General features: G+C 53.6%; 1 protein-coding gene across 1 annotated transcript in view; it reads left to right on the top strand.

Annotated features, from left to right (window-relative positions):
* LOC112120905 (butyrophilin subfamily 1 member A1-like) overlaps positions 1-12,566 on the top strand; it is a 55,143-nt gene that overhangs the window by 14,500 nt on the left and 28,077 nt on the right. The window contains exons 3-5 of the mRNA XM_026663838.1: positions 387-503; positions 3,061-3,093; positions 3,392-3,424. Of these exons, the coding sequence (XP_026519623.1) occupies positions 387-503; positions 3,061-3,093; positions 3,392-3,424 (183 nt within the window). The remainder of the gene's footprint in view (positions 1-386; positions 504-3,060; positions 3,094-3,391; positions 3,425-12,566) is intronic.

Consider the following 12,566-nt stretch of genomic DNA (forward strand, 5'->3'; position numbering starts at 1 on the left):
CCTTTTTTAAAGATGGGCACTACATTAGCCTTTTTCCAGTCATCCAGGACCTCCCCCGATCGCCATGAGTTTTTAAAGATGATGGCTAATGGCTCCGCAATCACATCCGCCAACTCCTTTAGCACCCTCGGATGCAGCGCGTCCGGCCCCATGGATTTGTGCTCATCCAGTTTTTCTAAATAGTCTCAAACCATTTCTTTCTCCACAGAGGGCTGGTCACCTCCTCCCCACACTGTGCTGCCCAGTCCAGCAGTCTGGGAGTTGACCTTGTTTGTTAAGACAGAGGCAAAAAAACTTTTAACTAATCACGGTGTCACCACTGTCGTAGTGTCCTGCCTTCATTTTGCGCATGTTTGCTCCCAAGTCAATGGCACTTTCTCTTGCAGAGCCATTTTTCCCGAGGGTCAGTCCCTGGATGGTGGCTCTGGGGGTGATCCTGGTTCTCCTGGCTGTTCTCATGGCCCTGGCCGGTTACTGCTTCTGGAGGCGACACAGAGCAACAGGTGAAGTAACGGGGGTGGGTGGGGGAATTTGGGGTGGAGGGAGAGAGAAAAATGAAAAACAAAAGTAAAGATACCAGGATTAAGGGGCTTTGATTCCATGTTCAGAAGAGTTTCAGGCAATGGGATTCAGGAGGAGGGTGAACGATGACTTCAGATTTGAGCTGAGAAGTATCAAATGGCTTCACCCCTTCAACGCTCACTAAAGGATCCCAATCGAATGGGATTCTGAACCATTCCACGGGGATCAGCTCTGCTTACATTGAAACACCTGGGTGGGGCTCAGTGAGCTGGGCTTGGAGCGCTGACATGTGTAACTTGGCAAGAAAAAACTAATAGAAAGTAGGAGGAGAGAGGGGATTTCTTCAGTTCCAATTCTGCCCCCCCAGTCTGTGCATGCCCCTCCCCCGCCCCATCTAGATGAGTAGGAGCTGCGAATGGGAAAGTAGTGATAATGGAGAGGTTAGCAATTACCTTATCTACAGTGTGGTCATGGGCCAGCGCTCAGAGAGAGCTCTCCCTGTGCGCTAGGAAAACCACTCCACGAGGGGAGTAGCTCCCAGTGCTGGGAGCCTGTCTACGCTGGCAAGTTACTGCGCTGAAACTTGCTGCGCTCAGCCTGAGGGTGGATCTACACTGCACACTTCTGTCGGTAGAACTACATCCCTTGCTTGGGGGTGTGGGGAATCCTCAGCCATGAGCAACTCAGTGATACCGACCTACCTCTCGTGGAGGTGGAGTACCTACCCCAATGGGAGAGGCTCTTCTTTCGGCATAGGTAGCGTCTCCACTAAGAACTCTAGTGGCGCATCTGTACTGGTGCAGCTGCAGTGCTGTAGGTTTAGACAAGCCCTGAGATCCTGCTACAGGGACAGGGCAATAAACTCTCTATTGCAGTACAAGTGCTCAGCTATAGGTTTTCCTCTGATCACAAGGGGCAGAAATTGGCCTTCAGTGATCTGGGCATTTCTAGCAATGCTGGGGTTTTCAAAGCTTCCTAAGGGATCTGAATACTCAATTTTTGTTTAAATTAATGGGCACCAAGTGTGCAACCCCCCAAGGCAGCTGTGAAAGTCCCAGCCAGAGTTTTCTCACCTGAAGTGCTGTGTGGGAATTTACAAATATCTGAAGAATTGGGAAGGGGAAATGTCTGTTACAATGATTTCCCAGTGGGGATGGAAGCAGGTAATTCAGAGAAGCAGAAAGGAGCTGTGCTTTGTACTTGTGAAAGCTGGAACTGGGTGTTGTACCTTTAGAACTGTCACCTGTAAACCTTCTGCCTATTGGAACTGGCAAGACAAAACCAGCTTGAGCCCCCACCCAGTAACCTGGGACAATTATATACCCCCTCTGGGTGTCTCTAAGAGGCGATACTTTCCCTCTTGTAAGCACAAAGTCTCAGTGTAGAAAGAAACTTTTAATAAAAGGAGGGAAATAACTCGGCATTAATTTGGGAAAACACCACAAACAGGGTTCATAAACATAAACAGAGTCAAAGACTCAGGCAGTGTCCTTTTCCCCTCAGGTTCTTAAGTCCAGCAACCAAATGTCCCTTTAACATGCCCATCCCTTCTCTGCACCCCACTCACAGTTGTTGTTCTGGGTCAGTGCAGACCCAGAGTCCAGAGGTGCATCTGCAGAGTTCACCTCCCACCCTGGGTGGAGAGGGGGTAAGCAGGCACATTAGTAGCTCTGCTGCCAAGGCAATTGTTTTCCACTCCTCGTTGCCAGACAATTGGCACTCTGCTTCTCTTCCCTAGCCACACTGGGTCACAAGATGGTATCGCTCAGGCTGTGTGCAACAGTGACTGGCAGACATGACGCTACCTCCATTTCCTGCAGTGATGGTACCTCAGGGTTGATGCACCAAGTGAATGAGCTCCAAGTAGGAAAGAGCTGATCTTAGAGGTGATGCCTGTAGGGGCCCATCCACACACCTCTCCCTAGCTCATACTGACCCAAGCATCCAGCAAAAGAAAGACCTCTCCACCCCATTCTTAGCTGTGGCACCCCATCTATCCAGGCCCTAGAAGGAGCTGTTCCAGATATCACTAGGATCATGGAATAGGCATGACCCTAGTGATACATGGCCAGGAGTTGACCTATGATGGAGCCAATCAGACCCTGTCCCTTATCCAGCTCAAGTTAAAGCCCCATTCCCATCCTTCACTTCCCTCCCCCTTCCCACAGTCAGGAGCTGGGGAGAGCTGGGGCTTTTCAGGGGATGGGCACAGAGGGGAGCAGACAGGGAACTGGATAAAAAAAGAGACCTTCTCTCCTCTTCCTCACAACAACCAGATCAGACAGGAGTGTGACAGGTCCCAGGAAGCGGGGATGGCTCTTGGGGGAGACACTTAGAGCAGCTCCTAGAGGTGATGGTCAGTGGGGAAGGGAAGTGAGGGATGGTCAGTGCAGGGATGTTGAGACAGATCTGTCTGTGTGTCCTGTTTCTCAGTCTGTCTGCCTCACTTTCATAGTTACAGCACAATTATATTAATATCTGGAACTGCACCATAAACACGATGGTGAAATCTCACCTCTCGCCCTTTTCTCCCTCTAGAGATTCTGCAATCTGAGATGGAGAGCGAGAAAGGTCAGTGTTTGGATCCCATTACACTAGCTGACAGAGTTATCCCCATAAATAAAATAGGGTGAAATCTTGCCATTATTAATGATTGGAACAGGTTCCCAAGGGCCGTGGTGGATTCTCCAGCACTGGCAGTTTGTAAATCAAGATTGGATGTTTTTCTAAAAGATCCTCTCTAGGAATTGTTGTGGGGAAGCCCACGGGCTTCTGTTATGCAGGGGTCAGACTAGGTGATCACAATGGTCCCTCCTAGTCTTGGAATCTATGAATTGATGCATCACCTCTCACCCTGTTCTCTCTCTAGAGACCCTGCTGTCTGAACGGGAGCAAGAGAAAGGTCAGTATCTGGGCCAGTTACAAAATTAACATTATCCCCATAAACCTGACCGGGGGAAATCTCACCTCTCCCTCTTTTCTCCTTCTAGAGACCCTGCGATCTGAGATTAAGAGGCAGAAAGGTCAGTGGGGGACCAATGGGATGCGTTGAAGATTTCATGTCAAGTCAGTCAAGTCAGCTCAGTCGAGCCAACTTAACTCAATTGAAAGCCACATTTAATGCCAGCGTAGTCACTGTTTAACATCTTTAGCTCAATTTTAGCAAGTGGAGTTACAGCCTGTTTTAATGAGTGACAGGGAATGTCTCCGTATTGGCACCAGAACCCCAAGCAGGGAGCTCAGGGCTGCTCACACTGACACAGATGCACTCTGAAGGGTGAAGGGCCCATTTGTCCTAATAAACCCCGTGGAAATTACAGAAATGGCACCTTGAGCCCAGGGCCCTGAATACACCAGCCCAGCTTGGTCAGTCTCATTGCTGGAGACTGTGGGTACGTGTACAGTGCAAAAAAACACCTCTTGGCTGCGAGTCTCAGAGCCTGGGTCAACTGACTGGGGCTTGTGCTGCAAGGCTAAATCTAGCAGTGTAGCCATTCCCACTCGGGCTGGAGCCCAGGCTCTGAGACCCTCCCCCATCGCTGGGTTTCAGAACCCAGGTGCCAGCCCAAGCAGAAACTTCTACACTGCTATTTTCAGCCCTGTAGTATGAGCTCTGCAAGCCCGAGTCAGTTGCCCCAGGCTCAGACCCACTGACACAAGGTTTTTTGCAATGTAGATGAACCCGGAGGGACTTGTCCAGTGTTTGACAGGATCACTCACCCGGGAACGCCTGTGTTCTGACCCTTCCATGCCCATGCAATATAGGGGGGAGGGATTTCATCCTCAGTGACAATGCACACCCACAACCTCAGCTCCACCCTGCAGTGACTCCATAAAATAACCATACAGGTCTGATCAGTGCAGAGCAGTGTGTGTGAGGTTCTACATTAAATGAAACTGATTTGTAAAGGCACACAATGTTTTTTAGTTTTCCCCTCATGATCTTACTACAGGGCAGAGTTAAGGTTGTTTAGGTGCCTTAGCGGATTTCTAGACCATAGATTTATTTTATAATTTAACCATAATTTGTATTTCCTGGGTGTATAACACTTGGTTTGGGAATAATTACAACATTCCTCCTGTAATGTGTTTTAACCTTAAGTTACAAGTACATCCCCTCAGCCTTAACTCCACATTAATGTTTTTATCTGGGAATTGCATTGTGCACTATGGCCCAGATCTACAAAGAAACCCCAGACATAAGCCTCTCAATCCCAGTTTTAGTCACCATGATCCACAAAACCCCACTTGGTTGAAACCCAACCCTGTAGGCACCTAAACTCACTCGGGGCATTAATCTCTGGTGTAAAAGTTCTCTCAGAGCCTAAGTTTCTGCCTCTGGGCACGTGGAGCACACGGCTGCCTTGCTGTAGACATCTGGGCACCTATCTCCCACCTGTGCCCCTGGAGACACATAAACTGAGGGGAGAAGCATCTAGCTCACTTGTGGGGCCTGATCCAGTAGATGTGCTCAGAGGCCACCCAACAGCACACAGAATGAGGTGGGAGATGGAGAGGCAGTGAGCCTCCCTTGTAACATTTAGCCCAGGGGTTACAGTACTAGGGTTACCATCCGTCCGTATTTCCCCGGACATGTCCGGCTTTTGCGTCTCTAAACAGCCGTCCGGGAGGAATTGGTTACAAGGTTAAAATGTCCGGGTTTTTTTTCTCCCTCGCCTCCCTCCCTCCCTTCCATGCAGAGTGCGGCTGCTGATTGGGCGGCTGGGCCAACTGACCCACTCCCATTGGCCTCCAGCAGCCAGAGCCCTCCCCTGCTCCCCCCTCCCTCTATCTGCAGCCCTGTGTAACACACAAACCGACCCACCGGGCAGAGTATTTTGCAAACACGTGGAGCCAGAATGGTAAGGGGGGGGCAGTCAGGGAGCGGGGGAGTGTTGGATGGGTCCCCGGCCTCCACCTGCCACCCCCCCTCCTCGCGTCCCCCCCTTGTGGGCCCCGCCCCACCTGCCTCTCCCTTGTCTGCTGCCCCCGGGTCCTAGTGTCCCCCATCTACTAATGGGAAGACAGGCTGCCCTTACCTTGCCCTTCCACCCTAGCCCTGAGCCTCTCCAACATCCCAAACCCCTCAGCCCCAGCCCTCATCCCCCCACACCCTAATCCTCTGCTCCATCCCTGAGCCCCCTCCTGCATCATGAAGACCCACAGCCCTCACCCCTGCATCCCCTCCTATCCCCAAACTCCCTCCCAAACCCCCTCCCCACACACCCCCTCCTGCCCTCAAACTCCCTCCCAAAGCCTGCACCCCCTCCCTTTGCACCGCCTCCCACCCCCAAACTCCATCCCAGAGCCTGCACCCCTCACCCCCTCCTGTATACCCACCCCCTGCCCCAGCCCGGAGCCTGCACCCAGCACCCAAACTCTATCCCAGAACCTGCACCCCTCCTGCACCCGAATCCCCAGCCCAGGACCCGCACCCCAGACCTCCTCCCCCCACCCATCCCCCCTCCCAGAGCCTTAGGCAGGTGGTGGGGGGGTTCTGGGCACCACCAAAATTTCTACAACCCTGCCACCCATGCGAGTGGATAAGGGTTGGGGCAGTCAGGGGACAAGAAGCAGGGGAGGTTGGGATTCTGAGGGGGGCAGTCAGGGGGTGGGAAGTGGGAGGGAGTGGATGGGGGCGGGGCTAGGGCAGGGCTTCCCCCCCCCCCCCAGTGTCCTCTTTTTTGATTGTGGAAATATGGTAACCCTATACAGTACCCACCTAGGATGTGGGAGACTCTGGTTCAAGTCCCCCATCTCTGCTGGAGAAGGTATTTAAAGAAGGATCTTCTACCTCTCAGGAGAATGCTCTAACCCAGGGGCAGGCAAACTTTTTGGCTTAAGGGCTGCATCAGGTTTCCAAAACTGTATGGGGGGCCAGTTAGGGGAGGCTGTGCCTCCCCAAACAGCCAGGTGTGGCCTGGGTGAGGATTCTCTGCACCTTGAAGTCTTTAATCCATGATTTGAGGACTTCAATAGCTCAGACATAGGTTAGGGGTTGATACAGGAGTGGGTGGGTGAGATTCTGTGGCCTGCGTTGTGAAGGAGGTCAGACTAGACAATCATAATGGTCCCTTCTGACCTTAAAGTCTATGATTCTATCCGACCCTCCCGGATTCTCGTCCCCTGATGTCCCACCCAGGACTCCTGTCCCATCCAACCCCCACCATTCCCTGACAGCCCCCCCGGGACCCTTGCTCCATCCACCCTCCTGCTCCCTGTCCCCTGACTGCCCCCAGAACCCCCGCCCCTGACTGCCCCTCGCTACACCATCAAACCCCTCCTCTCATTCCTGACCCCCCCCGAGACCCCTGCCACATCCAACCACCCCTTCTCTCTGTCCCCTGACTGTCCCCCACCAGCCCATCCAACCCCGCCTCCTTCCTGACTGTCCGCAGGGACCCCTACCCCCATTCATCCCCTGTTTCCTTCCCAACCACCATCCACAGCCCCACCCCCTGACCACCAGCCCGAACTCCCCTGCCCTCTATCCAACCCCCCCTGCTCCCTGCCCCTGTACCACGCTGCCTGGAGCACCGGAACAGGCCAGGCTCTGCAACTGTGCTGCCCCAGGAGCTCCCAGCCCCACAGCCCAGAGCATTGCACCGGCGGCGCAGTAAGCTGATGCTGTGTGGGAGGGGGAACAGCAGAGGAGGGGCCAGGGGCTAGCCTCCTGGGGCAGGAGCTCAGGGGCCAGGCAGGAGGGGCCGTAGTTTGCCCACCTCTGCCCTAACCACTGGGCTATGGGACATTCTGATGTGAGGCTCCCTCTGTCTCTTTTGTTCAAGTTGTTACACTTCAATTAAATATTAACTCCGAATCACTCTATAACACCCCTCTGCCCTTCGGCCATCTTGTGTGGAGCATGGCCAGTGTGTCTCACAGACACACTGCCTGGCTCCAGAAAAGGGGCTCCTGGCTGTGGATCACTAGCAGAGAGAGGCACCAATGTCAGTAGAGGGGGGGGGGGGATTAGCACATACCCCTCTTGCCAGCCTCTCCCATTGCCTGGCTTAAATGGCTCCTAACACACTGGGTTCTGTGGATCCCATTCTAAGGCGCCTGCTTCTCCCCATTCATTGTATAGGGAGCTCTGAGATGCCTTTGGGGTTACACAAGTTCTCCAGGGTAAATCGCTGCAACCTGCTCACAGTGTGAGAGCCTTGTCTGTGCCCACCGGGGGAAAACTCTCCCAAAACTACTGGCTACAGGCAATACGAGGTGCTGTGCTCCGGGCTCCATGAGCCCCACTGTGTCTCTCTGAAGGCTAGCAATTCACACCCCAGCTTTGTTACACTCGTGTGTCCAGTCCCCTGTCTCCTCCTGGACACCAGCAATGCACACCGATCTGCTACCTCAGTGGAAGCAGTGCAACCCTGGTTACTGGCTTCACCTTGGTTCAACACACTCCTTTACAGAAAAACCAAACTGAAGTTTAATTAATAGAGCCTGAGACAGAGACTCAATTAAAAGAAAGTGTAGATTTGGAAACATAAAGTTAAAGGTATAAGAAACACAATGTATAGCAGGGCTTTGGAGCGGAGCCTGGAGCTGGAGCGCGGAGCAGCTCCGGAGCAGTGGAGCTGCAGGTTTTTGCCTGGAGCTGGAGCGGAGCCGGAGCACAGCTCCAAAGCCCTGATCTATATGTAAGCGGGGGAATGGTCCCGCTATTGTGGGGAACTTTCCTGGCTTCTGCACTACCCCGGTGAAGTGGGCTAGTGAAAGGATCTGAGTCCTCGCTCCCACTCCCTTTACCCAGAGGCCTCCCTGCCCTGGAGGACTCCCCTTCCACTCTCCTGTCTGGCAGAGTCCTCGTAACCCCAACAAGGCTGGGCCCAGGATTCCTGGGGGGCTTGACCCCCAACCCTGCTGTGGTCACCCAGGACAGGGGCTAGGGTGTCCCCACTCCGGGGTACTCTCTCTGCACTGGGCACCTCCCTGACCCACTGATCATTTCATACAATTTAAAGCAAATACAAGTTGTTTAATTAACAATTACTTTTAAAAAAAGAATAAGGAAAAATGGGAAAGGTTAAAGGAAAACACATCACCCTGCTCTGTGGCAGGGAACATCACAAACAGTGTCTCTGGAACGTCAGGGCAGGTCACAGTCTGTTCCTTGTAGGTCGCAGGCCTCCTTCTCAGGCCCTGGCTGTGCTGCAGGGACGCTGCGGGTTGGACACTTGCTCTGGTGGTGGCCACACGCTCTCAGGCTCTAGGTGGCAGGACCCTTCTTCCCAGCGTTGCCCCCGCCCTGACAGGGTTACGATCCCCCCAAGTCTGGCCTGCAAGGCCTCTTGGCTGAGGTGTCTCCCTGCGCTGGGCCCACTGCCCAGGGTCCCCCTCACTTTCCCCAGCTGCTCACCGCACCCAGCTCCGGACTGCTCCAGCCCCGGCTCCAGCTCCAGCTCCACTCTGCCTCAGCACGGCTGCTGCTGCTGCTGCTCTGCCTCCAGCTCCCTGGGCTGCTTCTCTGGCCTCTCTGGCTCTGGTTGCTACAGCTCTGCTCCCAGGACAGGTCTGCTCTGCAGGCTGCTTCTGTGACTCTGCTCCCAGCTCTGACCCACTTCCTGGCTGCTTGTCTGGCCCCTCTGGCTCTGGTGGCTGCAGCTCTCCTCCCAGGGCAGGTCTGCTCTCTCTGGGCTGTGCTCTGGCTTTGGGGCTGCAGCTCTGCTTCCAGCAACTTAGCTCGGGCCCCCACTCTCTCCTTAGCTTGGCCTCACTCTGTCTGACTCAGGCCATTCCAGCTCACACGGAGGACAGGACCCCCCCCGGCCTCCTGATTCCCTGATTAGCCTGCCCGCCCTGTCAATCAGGCTGATCTGGAGCATTGGCCTCTCCCCATTGTTCCTGGGGACTGTCAGTCTCAGGCTCCTGATTTGCCATCGACCCTTCCCCTTTTAGTGCTGGGAGCTAGCCAGCCAAAACACCCCCACTGAATGTTAGTAAGGGGGCAACAGTCCCCTTACATATAGTCTATACTTGTTAGCTGGTTATCCTGTCTAATAAGGTATTTCTCATCCACTGCTCAGTTCTACTCACAGTGGCTGCGAGAAGACTGGTGCAGGGAATGGAGTTACGAATTTCCAGCCTTTCACGCAATGAGGCTGAGGTTTTCGAAGCTGCCTCAGAGATCTCTATATCCGTCCAAATTCCTGATTGAAACCTTGTTAAAACTTTGTTTTCATATTTTTGTTACTATAACATTAGTTTATAGGTGACTTTCAGAAAACCCTGAACTTCAAGCTAACAGCTTTTACATGGGGATAGTTCTCTAGGTATCTGTAATGAACCGTCCCATAGATGTATAGTCACTAATGCCCCAATTCAGCTAAGTACTTACGTATCTGCTTAATTTCTTTGCTGAGCAGAGGCTTAAAACAGAAGCTCTGAAGAACCCAGGAGTGGTCAGAGTAAATCAGAGCGGGGCCCCCGAGCCTGGGATCCTGTCTGGGACAGTGGCCAGTACCAGCTGGTTCAGAGGATGTTGCAAGAGATCCCCTAGTGGCCATTGATGGAATAACCTGCCTCTAGCCAAAGTGTCTTCCTAGCCCCCCTCACTCAGAGGTTGACTTAGGCTCTGAGGCAGAAGGGTTTGTCTCCTTCGAAAAGTTCTCCTTCCATTCCAGCTAAACAGATGAACTTCCCCACCTAACTGACTCCCACAACCGACCCCAGCCACCAGTTTGCTACCTGTGACTCCCTCCTCAACCCCCCCACCCGCCCCATGTTCCTCTGCACAGGATCTCACTGGTTTCTTTACAGAGAAAATGCACAAGATCAAACATGTCCTCACCCCTCCATCCCTTCCAAAAGTTACACCTCTTCTCTCCTCCTCCAACCCCTCCAGCTGCTCCCACACCCATCCCCTGATCTTCCACACCTCACTCACATCCCTCATGCACCCTTCTCTTTAACGAACCTTCCCCTCTCCTCTGACCCTTCCCATCTCCATACCAACATGACTTTGTGCCAGCCAGGGGCTGTCCCACCAGCCTGTGCCCCACGAACACTCTCCAGCCACAGGGTCTCGGGGCCCTTCCCTCCCAGCCTTGGTTTTGTTTCTTCAAAACTGTTTAACACAAGTTCAGTCACGTCCTTTCCCCTGAGCTGGGCTCTTCTGCAGGGACCTGGACCCTCCCTGGAGGATCGCACCCCACAGGCCGTCTGCCTGACAGTCAGACATGAACAGGGCTCTTTTCCCTGTCCTAAGGTGTCCTGCAGGTGTCTTCCTGCTCCCTGAAGCTCTCCTTAGCTGAGGGACTTGCTGGCCAGGCTTTTATGAGGACCAGGCGATCTTTAAGCTGTCACCTGATCCCAGGCCTCAACATCAGCTGATTAGTCACAGGGTGGGGCTGGGCCCAACTCCCCTTAAAAGACCAGACACCCTGTGACACATAGTCTCTCCCATCTTCACACTTTCCATCCCCGACCCCAGTTCCATGTCTATTTATTGCCCCTTCTGCCTTCCACATCTAAGCTCAGTGAACACTCTGTCTACAATTGCTGTCTGGAGTTCCTCTCTTCCAATTCCATCCTAGACCCGCTCCAATCCGGCTTCTGTCCCCTGCACTCCCCTGAAACTGCTCTCGCCAAAGTCTCTAATGACCTTCCTGGCCAGATCCTATGGCTTCTATGTGATCCTCATTCTCCTTGCTCTAGCTTCATGCTCCTCCTTCTGACACCATTGACCAGACCACTCGCCTCCATTAAATCCTTGGCTTTCACAGCTCCCTCCTCTCCCAGTTCTCCTGCCTCTCTAATTGCTTCTTTGGTGTCTGTTTTGTTGGGTCAGTCTCTTCCTGTCTCCCTCTTTCAGAGAACAACCTCCAGAGCCCAGTGCTTGGCCCCCTGCTCTCCTCTCTCCACACCCTGCCTCTAGTAGCTCTTACCTACACGCATGGCTTCAGATACCACCTCTGTGCCAATGTCTCTCAAACTCCTTCTCCACTAAAGACTGTTCCCACATCTCGGCCTGTCTGACATCTCCTCATCAATGTCCAGAGGGCAACTTAGGTTCCACAGCTGAGTGTTTAATCTTTTCTGCACCATGAGCCCTCCAAGAGGCAGGGGGCTGTGGTTGCCCTCCCTCCCTGCCTCCCATCCACACTGGGCCCCACCAGAGCAAGGTACCAGGGTCTCTGCCCCGCTTGTGGGCCAGGGATTGCGGTCCCGAGGTGCGGTGTGAGGCTTGAGCTGACTGAAAGGAGCCCAGAGTGGAGTGGGAGGCCTAGGGTCTGAGCCCTGCTCGAGGTGGCTCCTTATGGGAGGGTACCAGGGGTATTTCCCCTGCCCTCGCTGGGAGAACCGCTCCATGATGTTGGCCTGGGTTGGGAGGGAGGGGGCAGAAAAAACTGTCCTGTATTTTTGAAATACAGTGTTGGCCTCCCTAACATCTCCATCCGCCCAATCACTCAGGCCAGGAATCTGGGCATTGTCTCTGACTCAGCCTCTCGCTGGGCCCGTATGTCCTGACCTCACCCCAGTCTCCCTACTCCTGCGTGTATAACACGTCACAGATACAGCCTCTTGTATCTGTCCCGACAGCCCAGGCTCTCGTTCACCTCATCACCTCACACCTCCACTGCTGTGATCTCCTCCTGCCCGGCCTTGACGCCAGCCGCTTTGTCCCCTCAGCTCCATCCAAAGCACGGCTGCTAGGCTCAGCCCTCAGGCTTGTCTCTCCTGCCACATCCACCACTTAGTTGCAGTGAGGCCCCTCCAGCACCGCTCCAGCACAAGATCCTTGTCTTTGCCTTCAGGTACCTCACCAGTTAGTCCCAGCCTGGGTACTGGGTAGGGTGACCAGGTAGCAAGTGTGAAAAATCTGGACACTTTTTGTGTGTGCGGGGGGAGGGTGGGGCAGAAGGAGATAGTTGCATATATAAGACAAAGCCCCTAATATTGGGATGGTCCTGATAATATTGGAATGTCTGGTCACCCTCAGCCTGGGTCACCCGCCTGACTGCTTCTCCCTTAAACACCTCAGTGTTTTCTCCCACTCCCACTCCATATACAGAAAAATACCCCATTAGTATTAGTAA

The sequence above is a fragment of the Terrapene carolina genome, unplaced genomic scaffold (assembly GCF_002925995.2).
Source record: "Terrapene carolina triunguis isolate 2854851 unplaced genomic scaffold, T_m_triunguis-2.0 Scaffold33956, whole genome shotgun sequence".
Lineage (NCBI taxonomy): Eukaryota > Metazoa > Chordata > Testudines > Emydidae > Terrapene > Terrapene triunguis.